The sequence below is a fragment of the Amblyomma mixtum genome, chromosome 10 (genome assembly GCF_055824585.1).
Source record: "Amblyomma mixtum isolate Tamu chromosome 10, ASM5582458v1, whole genome shotgun sequence".
Lineage (NCBI taxonomy): Eukaryota > Metazoa > Arthropoda > Arachnida > Ixodida > Ixodidae > Amblyomma > Amblyomma mixtum.
The window spans coordinates 78671667-78688730 of NC_143021.1; the positions used below are offsets into that span (position 1 = coordinate 78671667).

At 46.6% G+C, this 17064-nt stretch overlaps 1 protein-coding gene and 1 long non-coding RNA gene across 2 annotated transcripts; one reads left to right on the top strand and one right to left on the bottom strand.

Moving 5' to 3' along the window:
- The first annotated feature begins 3763 nt into the window (after positions 1-3763).
- Positions 3764-7909, top strand: LOC149326237 (uncharacterized). Its single transcript, XM_089564511.1, has 3 exons — positions 3764-4000; positions 7047-7256; positions 7763-7909. The coding sequence occupies exons 1-3, from the start codon at positions 3764-3766 to the stop codon at positions 7907-7909; spliced, it is 594 nt and encodes a 197-aa protein (XP_089420637.1).
- A 4585-nt stretch (positions 7910-12494) lies between these two features.
- On the bottom strand, positions 12495-15686 carry LOC149326238 (uncharacterized). The gene is made up of 2 exons (XR_016286418.1): positions 15559-15686; positions 12495-12576 (listed from the first exon to the last, which is right to left on the bottom strand). It is a non-coding gene; the product is annotated as an uncharacterized LOC149326238 (long non-coding RNA).
- Positions 15687-17064: the final 1378 nt, after the last annotated feature.

A 17064-nucleotide genomic window follows, 5' to 3' on the forward strand; every position in this document is an offset into this window, starting at 1 on the left:
TATTTTTAAGGTATAAGGAGCTGAACTACAGCCGATTGCACTTCCACTGATATTGTGGATCTTGATGTGCTCTGTGATAAGCATTGAAAGATCTGATATTTGTATGTATTTTAATTTTCACAGCGCCTGCACCATTGATCGTAGTACTCTCATTGCGCACATATTGTTAACTACAGTCGGAGCTCTTGCATGAAAATACCTGGCGTTATTAGCTCAACTAAGCCCAGAAGGCAACATTTGCCTTCTGGCTGAACGTTTGTCCAAGCACATTGGAAACGCCTAACGTCATACTGTTTGGATAGGCGCGGTTTACAACAGGAGGGCACAAGCAGAGAATCAAGGAGAAAAATATTTGAAACAGGCCAAGAGTTTTTTTTATGCGTTGGTTGGGCACTTGTTAATCGCTTGTTCATCCCTTTTCCGCGTGTTTCAAACAGCAAGGCCCACTCTATAAGAGGCACTCATCAGCGGCTATGTGTTTCGCACGAGATTGATGTAAGCTGATACGGTGCATATCGGAGCTCTTGTGTACGCACGAGTGTCGCGTGTCAGTTAAGGTATGCCACATATGTAATAAGTCCATACAAGTCACCTTTCCGTAGCGCGTGAACTACTATATATGCAGCAGATGTGTTCATCTGTGACATTTGTGACGCGTATGAGCTTGTACGCAGCCTATACGCGTTCATACGAGACACACTAATTTGTGACACACATGAACTCGTATGAAGTATATGTGCTGATACAAGGCGCATTTGTCGACACATATGGCTCATATGGTGCCCATATGAGTCAAACGAGGCACATATGAACTCGTATGAAGCCTATATGTGTTCACATGAGGCACATATACTGACACATATAACTCATATGGGCTGCATACGAGGCAAAGGGAGAGAACGAGTACCGTGGAGGCGCAGTGCCTTCGCATTCTTCCAATTCGAGTTCCCGCAGACGATGTAACGTTTTTTTCTTAAGCTATATGTATCTCTTATATAAGCGCATGGTCAGCGCTGTCCTATCATGGAGCAAACGCACGTTACTGTTTACCCATTCCTGCTTTAATGGAGTGCTCGACACGTTGCGCCATGCATATAGTTTTGGTGCTGTTCTGCAGGTATACCGCATTAACTGCGACGCCCAAGCACATCAAGGTACAGCGTATTTAACGTTAGAGTCGAGAAGTTATTTTTATAAAATGCTATTTATAGTTTTTGAAATTCAGGCCTGAAAATCGGTGCTGCATGTATGTTTCTCCGACTCGCATTCTTTCATTGCACGACTGGACTTTTTACATTTACACAGAACGAAGACCACAACCTTAAAGGGGGAAATAATCGCATGCATGCATGCAACTTTGCATATTTTAGTTTAAAAAACTGAGATTTAAAAAATCTCACAGGAGGTTATGCGGGTTTTTACGAAGATATCATTATCTACGCCCCGAACTATATATGCTTATAAATAATTAACAATGTGCGAGCTATATATATATATATCGCGCCTATCGCCGCAATTGAGAAAACTAAGAAGTCACAATAGCAACTGCATGATGCTCCATAGCAGTCGGCAAGTTGCGTTGCCTATTGCAGGAATTGGCCAGCTTCTAAGTATGGCAAAGTCAATGCAGGGGAATCATTCGAGAAAGTGGTCCAATACTGCCAACTTCTAAAAATGGCTGAGCCAAGGCGGGTGAAACGTCCGAGAAATTGGTCCAATACTACCAACTTCTAAAAATGGCTGAGCCAAGGCGGGGAAAACGTCTGAGAAACTGGTCCAATACTGCCAACTTCTAAAAATGGCTGAGCCAAGGCTGGGAGAACGTCTGAGAAACTGGTCCAATACTGCCAACTTCTAAAAATGGCTCAGCCAAGGCTGGGAGAACAGAGGCAACGCGGGGCCTTCACAGGGCTGTCGTTTGCCAACTCAGATCCTACATTGGACTGATGTCATGTGCTGCTTGGGTAGGAATAGGGGTGTGCGAAAATTCTTCATATTCTAGCATACAATGTAATATCCTGCTCTTCGATTCGTTGAACGAATCAAATAGTGCACATTCAAAATTTCTCCATAACGAATCGAATACGACCTCAAGTTTTCGAAAAGTTCTCGAATAGGAGACACAAGAACACAGCCGGGCTCGCTGTATTTTTCTTCGGCAGCTGGTTCAAAAACAGGGCCCACTCCGACGTCGCCCACCATGCAGCCACGATTGATTTCCGCGCGTTCGTGTCCGCGACGCGTCTATTCGTGCGGCGTCCATGGTTCTGAAAGCATATGGCTTCGAAAACTAGTCTTCGCGGCAGCGTTCGGCCAAGTTTAGTAAACCCTGCATTCATGCTTGATAGCGGTGGCAATGGCTTTCAACTCTCGTCCCTCTCGTCAACTGTCATTTGGCATTAGATTGATCGCCGTCGACAGCAGTAGCAAACGGTAATTTCTCGAGACGCATGAAATGATGATCACAGAGTGAAAATACTGCCTCCAGGTTTCTGTTCACTCTTTCGAAACCTACCGCTCTAACCATACTCAGAAATTCCGGATAAACGCATTGTTCAGTGGGAAGCTGTGTATGAATTCTTTTTTTTCGCATATCGTGAGATGGCACACTAACAGTCCATATATCCGCCGATTCCTTCTGTGGCCGCTTGTAGTTCTCTAGTATTTATTGTAAAAAGGCACCCCTTTGGTCTTCTATGACACTGTTTCTGATTTCTGTAGAAGGAGGAGGAGGAAAAACTTTATTTCGGCCAGCATTAAGACCCAATGAAGAAGAGCTCTTACTCCACCATCGAAAAGAGAAAGCATTTATGATAATACATAACCTACCTCCGACTTAAGAGGGAAGTCATTTTCACCCATTCTCTCTTTTTTCAGCGCTTTGACGTTGGGAGAAGGTGCAGCAGATCGCCCTCAAACAAGTAGTTTGTCCAACAATTTGAGCGATATCGACGGAGCCCCTGACACGAAGTTAGTATTTAGCTTCTGTTCTCCGCACGAATCTTTCAAGAAACTACTGGTGCAACGATCGCGACATTAGACCTAATTCTTGTGCCGATTTCAGCGCAAAGGTCGATTGTATAGAAACGAGTGCATCGGCTGCTCCGAGGAGAGGACGGATGCGACATCGGTGTATGCACTTCAAGTTTTCGCGGAACATGCAAGCCACGACAAAGATTGATTTCCACGCTGCTTCAGCATGTAGCCATGAAGCGAAGGATGCTATGCGGTTCCCAATACGCAACCTGCACGATGCATCCATCTGTTGTAGGTGTAGTCGCCAGGCGGCGAGACAAATGAGCTTTTTGGTGACTTCTGGGCTCCGATAATTTCTGGGGGCGCCTGAGTAAGACACGACTAGCGGCATTCCTGAAGACGCAACACCTTTTCGGTATTGTGCAAGTAGCCTGTAGCGATGAATGGCGCAAGCGATGCGTATTTATTGTCACAAAGTCCTTACACAAAGAAAAGGTGTCAGTCAATGACAGTCCTTCGCTCCAGCGCTTGCGCGGGCTGGCGCAGAAGTTCGGCGTCTAAAGCGCAGAACAGCGCCGAAACGAAATGAATACGAGATAGAACCCTGACCCCGTTTCGGGCGCCCGCAGTACCTGCTCTCACAAATAATGCGCGATACCAGCTGGAGGAAGGGGATGATGACGACGAATAGCAGCGGCGCTCTAAGCGTCACATGGCCGCGTCAAACCGCGCTCTCGTGCAGATGAAGAAGTGTCAGCACTTCAGAATGCGCAACCCACCAGGGAGGATGTTCTTTTGCAGTCGGGGCAGCCTCCGTTCGCTCAGACCCTTGGAGACCCAGGCGCTCGCGACGTTGGAGCCAGCTGTCTTCGCGAGCAAGGGTCAGGGGCCACGCCAGCTGGAAGACGTGGCTGAGAGCTTCGACGAGGGGCCCCTCGGCGACCACGGCCGCTTCCAGCTCGTCGCCCTCGTGAGCGCCCTCATGGCACGCACCGACTCCACCAGCCACGTCGCGAGCTTCAAGGTAACGCTATGTATGGGCGTACGCCAAGCCCACGAGGAGTAGCTACCGCAGCGATCGTAGCGGCTAGTAGTAGTTTGAGCAAGAAGGTTCGGAAAGATTATCGCGGCAGATCTCCTGCGTCAGTTCCATGCATGCGGCTGTGCCCACTAGAAATACTGAGAGAAAACTGCTGACAATGCTTACTACATTCGATTCGGAGGGAAAGCACGGATTTGTGCTACGTAGCAGACGAAATTGAGCAGGCAGTGCGGCGGGACCTAGCAAATCGAAGTTGATGAAGACGACACTCTCCAATGCACAGCACGAGAATGTGCCGCAAATTAACACGGAGCGTGTTGGCTGCGGCGATCGCGTAGTGGTCCAGCTGAACGGCAGTTAAAGATCTGTTAGCGTCGCCACGGGTTCGACTCCCAATCATGGATGTTGATTCAATTTCATTTTCTCTTTTTAATGGTTTGATCTCTTCCGCGATTCAAGCCCGAGGTCCCGCAATGAAGCTTTCGCTTCAAAAAAGAAGAAAAAATTCGACGTGCGGCATTATTCCCTGAAAGCTTTTATATTCGTGACCGTATAGCCAGCGGTCACAGAATGCTGCACGTCGGATTTTGTTGATGAATGTGTACGCCGCGCTCAGTATGACATGCAACGTGCCGGAAGCGACTTTACCGCAGCTCGCGCTTCACGGGACTTGAATGCCCTATGGTGCATACTGCAGAAGCGTCACCTCTCGGAATCGCAGCTCGATGCACAATTTTTCAACGCCATCGGGTTCGCATTACTTTGTGAAGGAAGCTCCACCACATGTGGTGAATTGTAAGCCGTACTGAGTGCGAGAGGGCTTGAGTGGCACGATGCGGACCCGATCCGCTATTTTCTCCCCGCTACAGTTCGGTGGGCGCTTTCACATCGATTTTTAGGACGGATATATTCAGGTATGCTCCAATTTTCATGACAACACATCGGGTGGCAGGAACAGTGACACGTGCTTTGAAATGGCGGCAGCAAGCCTTCAGTTGCTTTATCTGAGACTCCTTCGGCATTGCTTGAAAGCAAGCTCTCATCCCTCAGCGTCAAATATGGTCTCAAATGTCTCAAATGTCGCGCTGCCGCTAGATTTGTGCGCACATCATAAGCAAGTCACCACAGTGGTCATTGCACTGCCAAGCGTTAGATACGACCCCGTTATACTGGGTAATAGACCCTAGCCAGAATCTGCTTGTAGTCTCTTAAAACGATTCGCCTGGGGATATGAGGCTTGCATGCAGTGTCACTGGGTGAAAATAGGTTCTGTGGTTTCTGCGGTGGGCTTTCATTAAGCTTACAGCATACCTCCGTCTATCTGCAAGGAATGTATGGTTTGGATAAACACGCATTGCTTGACCCTCATCTTACTCTTCGGATATCACATCTCATCTCACTCGCATTCTTGGCCCACATCTGATCCTGTCTGTTGGCTTACCATGAGGCGTACTGGTCTTTGGTTATGGAAGCCACCAACAAAAGCCGAGTTCTCCAACCTTTGCAACCTTAAAACTCAGCTGTCATTTCGCAAGGCTTTATCATGTACTTAGGACATACCTTGAGTCCGAGCGCAGTGCCATGACAGTCTACACTGTCCCAAAAGTGTGTCTATTCTCTAGGTTATGCGCTATGCGCAGGCTGCCGAGCAACGTGGGTTGAACCTTCGCGTGTGCCGAAGGGCCCCGGTGAGGCCGCCACCGCACGCCCACTGGTGCACCGTTGCGGCATGCACTCAGCTTCCTCAGGGAGGAGAGGGGGGTGGCCGCATTGAAACAGGGCTCTAATTTCAGGAATAAGACGTTTACTGATATCTTCCCCATATGACACTTAATATTTCCGAAACACCGCGTCCCGGGAAGCGCCCGAAGCGCACGCTTACTCTAGTGATCACAGCCTTACTCCTGCAGCGGCATGCTGGCAGTGCCCATTGTATATGCAACCCTGTGCGCGCAGCCAAGATTGTCCTTCTGGCGGCTCGTCCTGGGACAGGGTTATTCAGAAATATTAAGTGCAGTATGAGGAAGATCTCAATTAACGTCTTATTGCCGAAATTATAGCACTGTTGAGAGCCTTGGCCAGCCGCTCTCATCACTCCGTGCGGTGACGGCCTTACCGGAACCCTTCGGCTCGCGCGAAGCATCGACCTGCGGTGCTTCGCAGCATGTGCATAGCGCAGAACCTAGACAATAGACAGCTTTTTGGGACAATGTAGACAGTGATGGCACTGCGCTCGAACTCGGATTCAAGTTATCTCCTATGCGCATGGAAGAGCCTTGCGAAATCACAGCACAACATAAAAGTTGTAAAGATTAGAAAACTCGGCATGTTGGTGGTCTCCATAAACACGGAGCAGCACGCGTCATGGGTAGCCAACTAACAGCGCTAGATATGAGCCAAGAATGCGAGTGGGATGAGACGTAATATGTTAACAGTGAGATGTGTGCCCTGCAGTGCGTATTTATCCAAACCATTCATTCCTTGCAGAAAGTCGAAGTCGTGCGGTGACCCTAATAAAAGCGCACTGCTGCAGGAGTAAGTCTCAGACCTCTCGATGCAACCACAGTGTCGGGTCGCGAGAGAGTGGGACATGAACGAGCTACGCCTGTCGTATACGTCGCTGTGCCCTGTGTAGGCAATCGCGAGCCGCCGTAGGTCACTGCACCCTGTTAACTAAATAACACTAGCATTAAAACTTTACGATAGCGGTTTTAATTACACCAGATCTATATCGTAAGTTACAGCTGACCTATTCATTTAATCGACGTGTTATTCTCCTCAGCAGCGCTTGCAGTGTTAGGCAGTGTGCTAGGCTAGAGGCAGCTTGCTTGAATATTTACGTTATGTGTTATTACCGCCAGGGATTAGGCCGTACACGAAGTGCTGCTCCAGTTTTGAGATGTTTTTGTCGTGAAATGTCGTGCTTAATTTCACAGGACATTTTTCCCATAATGGTTCCCCATGTTCCTGGCACCAGGAGTCGAATGCAAGTCATCTCCATTTGCATCTCACTATCTGGTCATCGCAGGGTAGCGCACTATGCAAGGACCATTGTCCACCAGCTTTTGACAACATGAACGCTGCCGAGTGGAAAGGGCTGGCTGTGCTTTTCGAAGGCGACGGTTCGTACAAACACCGTGTACTGCGTGAGCCCGCTGCTCCTGCAGTTGCTTCCGGCCCCTTGTTACCTTGGACCGCCTGGGACTACGACCTGCTAGCTCATCAGGCTATATTACAGGTAAATATCCTCGAGTTTCTTTAATAAGACTGTCACCATTCCTCGAGACTAATAATAAAAAAGAAAAACTTACAGCTTTTTATAAGAAACATCTTAATGTTCTCAGAAGAACGAGCGGAAAAGGAAAACCGAAATGAATGAAGGAGGACGACCTGCCCGTTGTCCTTTTGCGCTGGTTCTTTTGAGTTAATGACTTTCCGACTAGCCCAACAACAACTGTATAAAAAAGCTCGCCACCTCATGAAGTTTGGCTGGTTGGAATGCTATGACTAAAGAATTAGCGCAAAAAACGGTATGTGTGAAAAAGGAGGCACAACACAAGAGTTCCTGTTGTCTCTTGTCTCTTGTACGTTCTGTTATTCTGCACTAATTTTGCTGTCATCTCTAAAAGCTTTCTCTGCGAAACTTATTTCTTGCCAGAGACAGTCCCACATTCGTTTATGCCTATTAACTATTGAATTTGCAGCTGGTAATAGCATGTAATGCCCAGCATTCGCACTCCATAGAAATTATATCCGGGAAGCCTACCTCAGCTGCACGTGGGCAGGCATCAAGAGGACCAGTGCCGCTGCCGCGATTCTTCAAAGGGCATCAGCAGCCGCTTTGACTGTAAGCCACACCGACGGGGTTCCATCTTGGTTTCGGCGCTGTGACTGGCGGTGAGCAAGGTTGCCCTCGCAGTATACTGCTGCGTGGTTTCGGAGTTGCCGACAAATAAACGCTGCACCTTGGAATACCTCCGTATTGTCTCGACAACGGCTGTCCACCAGCATTGTCACACTCTTCTCTGTCTGGATCATGAACGGGAACCGTTAGAAAGTGACGACGCTTGACCAAAACTGCGTTCACCCGGACTTCAGCCTCGAAGTAGGCACTAGTAGCTAGCGCATATGTATGAAGGTCAGCCGGCTGCTGCGGCTGCATCTTCTCGCAGTGCATTGTCCACCCTCCCCACGAAGCGCAGAGAGCAGCAGGGGAAGCAGCGCCCGATGGCTGTGCATTATGTGGTCAGTGCCTCGTACGGCTCGAGCACAGGATAGAGGCATTTAAAATTATTTTATTTATCCTCCTTTTGTCTTTCAGCGTTTCGCTTGCCCTTAAAACAAGCTTCAGTCTTGGACGCTCTGTCAGCGAATGTCAGTTTTTTTCGTGTCATTATGTTGGTCTTGTTTCTTTCCTCTTCTCTTCTTTTCTACGTACTACTGCAATAAACGCCTCTACTCACGCGACTTATAAAAGATTTGTGAATAAGGTTCATGCTGCAACTTGCTGCATCAGGCGAATAGCTGGCAAGTGACTCAGTTTGCGCAGAGGCAATCTGTGCGCTTGTAATTGATGCGTGCAACTACAAGTGGTGCCGGGTTCCGCACTAACCTAAAGGGTAAAGACACAGATAATCCTTTGCGTCTTAGGCAAGTTCCAACGCACTCAATTCAAAGATTAGATCTACCGCATTCAATTCACATACTGGTAAGTGGTTGTGCTGCTGCCTTAGAATGGTGCCGGATGAGTAATGAGTAAAAAGGGTCTTCTAAACTGGGAATTCTTCGTGTTTGCGACACTTGAACTGAACTGGGGACGGCTATATCGAAGACCGTCAGGGGCTCCAAAGGCGGCGCAAAGGCGGAAGAAAATGGTGCTAATGCTAAGGCGCATCAGGCAGCGAAAGCAGCCAAAGCGGACTCTCTGCTCAGCACGAATAACACAATCGACTGAAGGTGGCTATCGTCAAGCAGACAAAAAAAACACTTGAAAGACGCCCATCAGGTCCACACTTGTTCTCTCCCACAGAACAGAAAAACTGCTGTTTTACGAATCGCTTGTTTCTTCTGAGGCTGATTCGACCATCCATGGAAAACTCGCTGATAGGTGAGGGTATAGTCAGTTCAGTAATAGCGTTATTGAGACTCGTGTTCAGGCTCTTCTATGCCAAGCGCATATTCACGAAATGCGCCATGATTCATTTAAACTGAAGAAAGCATATGAGAATGTACTTTATTTCCTACTCGACTTACTCGCACTCGTGTTGCATACAGTGCAATAAACGTTTTCGCCACCACGAGAATAAAATGAGTGATACATCGTTCGTGGGTGTTACAGAAAGCATAAAAGGCATCCGCTGGTGGTACTGAAATCCAAGAGTTTCGCATTTCTCAAGCAATGCTCTAGCCAAATTAACTACAGCGGCGGCTGTCTGGCCACCTCATTTCTAAGTCTTCATGTTACGCCTAGCCTCAAGTTCAGCTTATTCACTAGCGCCACTCCAGGTGAGAATGGTAGACGTATTCCGTGCTGGTGTAGCTCAAGTGCCACGTAGAGCGTGGTCTAATGGGGAAAGCATCAGCTGTACGATAACCCCCCAATGCTACTTATGGTATCACTGCTGCTAGAACAGAGAGCCTCCCTATTCACCTGAGCAGGCAAGGATAAGTGAATGAGGGGCTGATTAGGTTATATTTACGAAACAAACTACCAGTTATAGAAGCGAATTGAAGTGCACAGGAATAATTGTTTTAGTAGTGGCGTTCATTGGACAAGAAAGTTAGTTGAGTAACTGTTTTAGGCAAATTATTTTGCAGACAATAGAAGAAGAGGGATCAGTTCTGGCCGGGAGATCATGTTTGACAGTTGCTTTGAACCTGTGTGGTCCCCGCTTGACCATACTCTACGTAGCACTCGAAGTCTAAGACCTCATTCTCACAGCCGACCTCCACTACTGCGTGGTGGCGACGGAGGCTGAAACCGCGGCTGCAACGGAACGGAGTAGTCTTCGAGTCGAAAGAGGCGCCGGACACCGGCAAACCAGTTTGGGTGGGCGCTCGCCGTTCCCACGTGACCCTACGTCAGTGCCTTTTTTCGCTCCCAAGCGGGCTCCGAAGAACGATCTGGTGAAAGTCGTCTGTCGCCTCCTCGGCTTTAGTTTGCTCGCTTCTTATCGCACAAAAAACGACGTGATTTCGCGAGCTCACGCACAAGTTAGGAGCAAGTTTCAATAACTATGCGCAACTCCACAGATTGCTGCAAAACACCGCGCGTACGGTGCTAAATCTAATGGATTCGAATATGGCAAGCTATTATTGATGCGGTAGAGAAATGCGCACTGTAGTTAATTTATTCTGGCCAGTCAGCACAATTGAAGGTATCAAAAGGAGATAATGAGCTTTGTTTTCAATATAGGAATATTTCCCCTGAACTTGTGAAATTGGTCTTCATACTAAGTAGTCTGCTTCGCCGATTGGTTGCGCCTTTCTACTAGTGTATTTGTTTCTAATGTGCTAACACAAAACTCATTCGGAGACTCTTTTGGCTGGAACACCTCGTACATTGCCAAATGAATTACAACCGTTATGCGCTCTCTGTCCCTTGGCAACGGGCGCTTTTCGGTGTGCAAGACGTGTGCATCTCACGGCTGCGAAAAAAAAAGGCTTTTTTTTTGCGTGCCCGCACACCCTCGAACCCGCGCATCGCCGCCGCCGCCGAAACCGCGATGCTCGCTAGCGCGAGCTCTTGGTCGCAGGAAACAAGCCGGGGGTCACTTGAAGCAAGCTCGCGCTGCGACTGACGCGTTCTTCGTGGGGCGGCGCTCCGGCACCGCCGCTCAGCGGTAACGTAGAGCAGGGCCCAGCGGCACTGGCAGCCCAATTTCGGGGAGAAAAAGGTCCAAAAACAGTCCCCTCCGTCAGCTGCGGGCCCGACACAGGCGACGGAGCATGGGAAAAACCGGCTGTGAGAATGTGGCCTAACGCATGTCCACTGTTATTTCCGGCCGGATGTGGCGCGGGTGAGAATATTGAACATAAGACTACAGGATGAATACCTGCGAAGGCAGTATAGCCAGGTAGTCACTACAGCTCCCTTTGTTGAGCACTATACACAAATTCGCAGGTTGTGGGTTCAGCTGCCCCCAGGGTCTTTATTCTGCTGAATGTAATATTATCTGCCTTCTGAAATGATTCAGCAGTTAATCTCCTCGCATAATCAACACCATCTTAAAGCAAAAATTAACATTCCTCAGTGGTCTCCTTGCTTTCAGTGGGTCGGAATCTTAGTGAGCCCATCATCTCCTTGTCTGTGCCTGGTCTGCGCCGGGCAGTGCATTGCTTCTCTGTGGTGTGTGTGTGTGTGTGTGTGTGTGTGTGTGTGTGTGTGTGTGTGTGTGTGTGTGTGAATGAGTTGTACTGCCGTCCATTTTGTACCAGATCTATTCCGGTCTTTACTTACCGGTGTTAGACACTCTACCATATGAGCTGGTCGGTGACGCCTTCAGGAATGATCTATCCTAAGAGTAGCGGTGTGCGAATATTCGTCATTTTCTAACATCCAATCTAATATCCTACTATTCGATCCGTTGAACGAGTCAAATTGTGCCCGTTCAAAATTTTTCGAAACGATCTCAAGTTTTAGAACGGTTCTAGAATAACAGGCAAAAGAAAACAGCCGGGTACGCTACAGTTTGCTTCGGTAGGTTTTTCAGAAACCCCTCCGACGTCGCGGAGCATGCAGCCACGTTGATCCTGGCGTTCGTCATCGTTACACTGTAAAAAAAAATGCTCCTCAGTACAGAAAAACCCGCTGGTAATGCGTTGCCGGAGGGTTTTCCGCAACATGAATACAGCGACTCCGTCCAACGGATGTCACATTCTTGGTAACGGAAAGTTACGCTATGCTATGAACGAGAATGAAATCGTTTCTTTGCAACGAATGCTTCTGTTGTGTTCTTATTAAAGGCCCCGTAATGTGTATGCATACTTCCTCCGTTCACTTGGAAGTCATCTGATCTAGAACGGAAATAATCTGCATTGTAATTATGTACTATCGAGAGCAAAAATAATAGACCCCTGCCAGCGCGTGCCGATCCGCGCCAAACTGCATGCGAGCACCGCCTGACGAAGCGCTCCTAGTGCCGAGACCAGCGCAGTGGCATGCGCCCATCTCGAGGGGCGCTACGCATTGCGTGCCACTGCGCTCGTCTCAGCATCTGGAGTGCTTCGTCAAGCGGCGCTTGCATGCAGTCTGACACAGATCGGCACGCGCTGGCAGGGGTCTGTTATTTTTGCTCTCGATAATACTTTCAGTAGTACATGCACATGCATCTGTGTATAGCTTCTGCCCAGAAAGTTCACTGCAGATATAGCAGTCCAGAGGCAGAGGAAAAAAGTATTATGTACAAGACTTTCATGCATTTTATGTATTGCACACGTACAAAGAATGCAACTTAGAATGAAAGAGTGGCAAGTGTTTGGTTGAGTACAAGTACATACGTTTTATTTTCATGACAAATTGCACACATTGTACCTCTAAACATTGCTGTCGGATCCATCTGAAAAGATAAAAAAATCCTCATTTAGTAGCCACACAACACCTATTATAAATTTCACAAATACATTTGAACCATCCGCTATTGAACAATCGGCTTTCGTAGAAGCTTGTAAAAGCCATTTACTGAGAACCAAACCAATATGATTCATTGCCTAAAATTCATTTCTCATAACAGTAAACAGCAAAAACCACAGGGCCAGGAAGAAGCAGACAAAATGTGCTTACTCGGACACCACTTTGTGCATGAAAGTCTTTACGGTTGTCTACAATTTTGTGCAAATAGAAAGTAGCTAAGGATGGGTGCCAAATACAATTCAATGCAGACACCTTTCATTACATAGTACTCAATGCACAACTTAGTGAGCAAGGAACATTGGTAACATCTGAAAAAGGCCAGACACTTGTTCACAAGCATGATGATGACTGTGATTTTTGATGGCGCGAGGGAATCTGAGGACAAAGAGCACCATGGCACAAGGTATTTTCTTCATCTCAAGGTGGGGCAATGAACCATTTGGCAGGCATTTCACCCTAAAGAAGACGAGCACCAGGTGAGAAGAAAGCTTGTACCCATTGGATTGGTGGTTACACAGCACTTGCCCACAAGCAATCAGGAAGCATACTTCCCCGAAACGTTATGCTTTCAGTCATAGTTTCCATTATCTCAGCATCTGCACGAAAATGTACTAATCTATGATGTCAGTGAAAATGCAGCCAGAGGTGCTGGTTGCAGCTCACTAAGGTATTCAAATATCTCTGCAGTGCGCCTCACGAGGAACAGATGCTTAAGTTTCCACAAAGGGCTCCTTGCAGAAATTTAACCGAAGGCCGCTGCCATGTTAACCTTTTCAAAATGATGGCCCAGAAAGACAAAGTGTAGTCATGTGTCTGATGTAGAAAAAGGATGAAGGCATGAATCTTTCAGCTTCTTCAACAGCTCTGATGTGTTTATAACTGGTATCGCTTGGTTTGGTTATTAGGGTTTAACGTCCCAAAGCAACTCAGCCTATGAGGGACGCCGTGTTGAAGGGCTCCGGAAATTTCGACCACCTGGGGTTTTTTAACGTGCACTGACATCGCACAGCACACGGGCCCCTAGAATTTCTCCTCCATCGAAACTTGGCCGCCGCGGCTGGGATCGAACCCGCGCCTTTCGGGTCAGCAGCCGAGCGCCATAACCACTGAGCCACCACGGCAGGGCTGTTGCTGGTATTGCTTCGCACAGCTTCAGGCTTCTCTTTTTCGTGAAATAATTCCATATCTGTGAAAGATCTCGCTCGCAAACATTTTGGTTCTAATGAAGGAGCAAAAAAGACCCATGTCCTAGGCCTTTTTTTGTGACACTAAAGGAAGGCTCGCTTTTAGGGTCATTATTACGAAGAGGTCCATGTGGCAACAAACTTTGAAACAATTTCTGCAAGGGCTGAGTGTTCTGCAGCCTAAGAATTTCTCATGAGGCGCCCTGTAGATTGAGTGCTCTGAAGCCTAAGAATCTCTCATAAGGTGCCCTGTAGATGCATCAGAACACCTAAGTAAGCTGCTACTGAGTCCTGTAAGTGCTATGTCATTTGACATTAAGGGTATGTACTTTTCCTCGACACATGCAGTGATGATGTATATGTCGAGCGAAAGCATAAAAGACTTTGAAGAGTTGCGCTTCCAGATTGCTTGCGGAGGAAAGCACAAGAGTCTGGCCATGCTCAGCTGTTACCTTTGCTTCTTTTTTGTTGAGTTCTGCAGTGAGTACTACGTAATGACAGAAGGTATCTGCATCGACTCATGTTTAACATCTGTCTGTGCGACCTCCATCTTGCACAACACGACAGGCAACTCCATAATGCCCTTCATGCACCGAGTGTCAGTGTGTTCTGTCAGCTTCCTGGTCCTGTGTTTTTTATTCTTAAAGTTATTACTGCCTTCATTCTCCACTCCATGAAGCCTGAATGTGCTACACTGGGTTGCTCCACGCGTCATGCAGTAACCTGGCCATTTTTTTTCATACATCGGAGGCACTCAGGTCGCAAGCCATGCTTACTATATTCAGCAGACAAGCGTACATGTGAGACATATCATTTATAACCAATTTTAACAGTGGTATTTCGTGCAAGAATATCTAAATGCTACTCAATTTTTGCTCAAATTTTCAGATACACACTCTTATTCAGATTAAAAACATAATTTGGCTACTGTGCTCTCGTGATGCCACGTCTTGAGTTTGCATCAGTAGCTTAGAATAGTGCCTCTGTTACCTCTGGCGATGAAATCGAAAATGTTCAGCAGAAGATTGTATGCATCCTTTGTGATAGATATATTGAGCGCTGTCGTTTCTAAGACTACGACTTTCTTCTAGCAGACCTTGGTTTGTTTTTGTTTTGTTTTGTTTATGGGGTTTAACGTCCCAAAGCGACTGAGGCTATGAGAGACGCCGTAGTAAAGGGCTCCGGAAATTTCGACCACCTGGGGTTCTTTAACGAGCACTGACATCGCACTGTACACGGGCCTCAAGAATTTCTCCTCCAAAGAAATTCCAGCCGCCGGGGCCGGGATCGAACCCGCAGCAGACCTTGGTATGTCTACCCTTTATGACATGGATTTTCTACATAAAGTTGTGCTCGGCTCTATTGACTGTGAGCCGTTATTGATGTCACTGCGATTTCGTGTGCCTCAGGGAAAAACCACCAAATGCTATGATAGATTTTATCCTGACATGCATGCCATTTCACCAATGACTCATTTGCAAATAACACAATTCAACTTTTTATGACACAGAAATATTTGCTGTTTTCATTGTTTACTCATTATGCTTGTTTTTCTTTACTATTATTATCATCGTATTTGTGACCATTTTTCTGTATTATGTCTGTTCACGTCATGGTGTTTGTATTGACTTAGTGTGCACTCGTTTAGGCCAATTGGCTGCTCAGGCACATTTAAAATCAAATATTTACCTATTTAAGCAGAAGCACAGCACCAAGGTGCTCACCAACTGTTTGAAGCACTGTGCGCAAGTTCTCGTGCCGACATGAATACAGGTACTTTGGAATGCACACTGTCCAAGTCTTCATCATGCCATGCCGCTCCGACTCCCTGGTAGCAAAATTTTCCACTAAAAAAAGAGCAATTTTGTTTATGTTAGACTAGTAATATTAAATTTTACAATATACTAGGTACTTCTCATCATTCTACCCCAGACTAAACCATACACCAGTGATCATCATGTTTTAATTTTGTTGTATATGATCACAAATGTGGTGTAATTAACATGTTAGAAATTCTGGTCAAAATAAATCTGACAAAGTATTGTTTAAAAAAATCTGGGCACAAGGAAGAAGGAAGCTAGCCAGATAGCCTGGGCGAATGTTTTCAGTTTCATGCAAGTATCAGTACCCTTGCACACAAAATGTACAATTTAGTGGGTTTACCCTTCCAGAATGGAATTTCATGCTGCAACCATCTAGCTACGCAAAAAAAAAATTTTTAACTTCCATTCCAGACAAAGGAAAGAAAATTCCTCTGGTTTTTCTTCACAAGCCTCTGCAAGTATACAATTCAGTGAATCTACTCTGCAAGTACGTGAACATACCAGCACGAGACAATGACAAGAAAGGAGACAAAGCAGGCGCTGACTCGCAACTGAAGTTTATTGAAGTAAACAGGGAGTACATAGAAAAGCCAAATAACACCACAAACCACACAGTTACAGATATGCTATACCACAACATGAGTAAAAGATCGCTCTTAACTTTCCTCTGATCTAGATAGTCCAACTCGTTGCATATTAACACGATGGACAGCACACTCACAGATTTGTCACCGAGTCATAAGATGTGTCTAGCCTCGATAATTTTCCGGTTAATATGCTCCTAATGTATCGCCAAAATGAGTGTTGCCAAAAGGAATGGCTAGCAGCCTTCACATTCCTTGCGATATACAGATAAGTTAGAACCCCTACCAATATCCAAATATCTCTTGTGCTCCCGTAGTCTTACATTCACACACTTTCGAGTTTGACCAACATAAACCCAACCCCAAGATAACAGTATCCGATGCACCACATACATTTTACAAGGCACATATGCTTTTCCAGGACCAAATTCACAAAATTATTCTTAACAATTTTACAGTTTGTAGAGAACTTATTAGGGGTCAAGAGCACCATTTCTGCGTCATACGTTCTGACCACATTTTTCAAATTGTGCGACAATCTACGTATGTACAGTAACACAGTCGATCTTTTGGTATCTCGATGGCTGGCCCCGGCCGTATCCTGCCAATCCCTGTGAAGGGGTTTTAGCTTTAACATGCTAAAGGGAAGAATGGCGCAGCATCAAGTAATAAGGACAGCAGGACAACAAGCACACGCACAAGTGCCAACCTTGGAGTGTGTACAGAATCCAAGAGCACGAGCTTGACAATCAGCACTGACAGTCAAGGAAATGAAAAACCACTGATTTGAACATTCAAGATTGAATGAGCCCGACCCTTGACT

Excerpts from the sequence above, each read along its gene's own strand:
- LOC149326237 (XM_089564511.1), top strand. The coding sequence starts at position 3,764 with ATGTTCTTTTGCAGTCGGGGCAGCCTCCGTTCGCTCAGACCCTTGGAG. Across the intron at positions 4,001-7,046 it reads GCCACGTCGCGAGCTTCAAG|GGTAGCGCACTATGCAAGGA; the intron begins GTAACGCTATGT and ends TGGTCATCGCAG. Across the intron at positions 7,257-7,762 it reads CTCATCAGGCTATATTACAG|AAATTATATCCGGGAAGCCT; the intron begins GTAAATATCCTC and ends CGCACTCCATAG.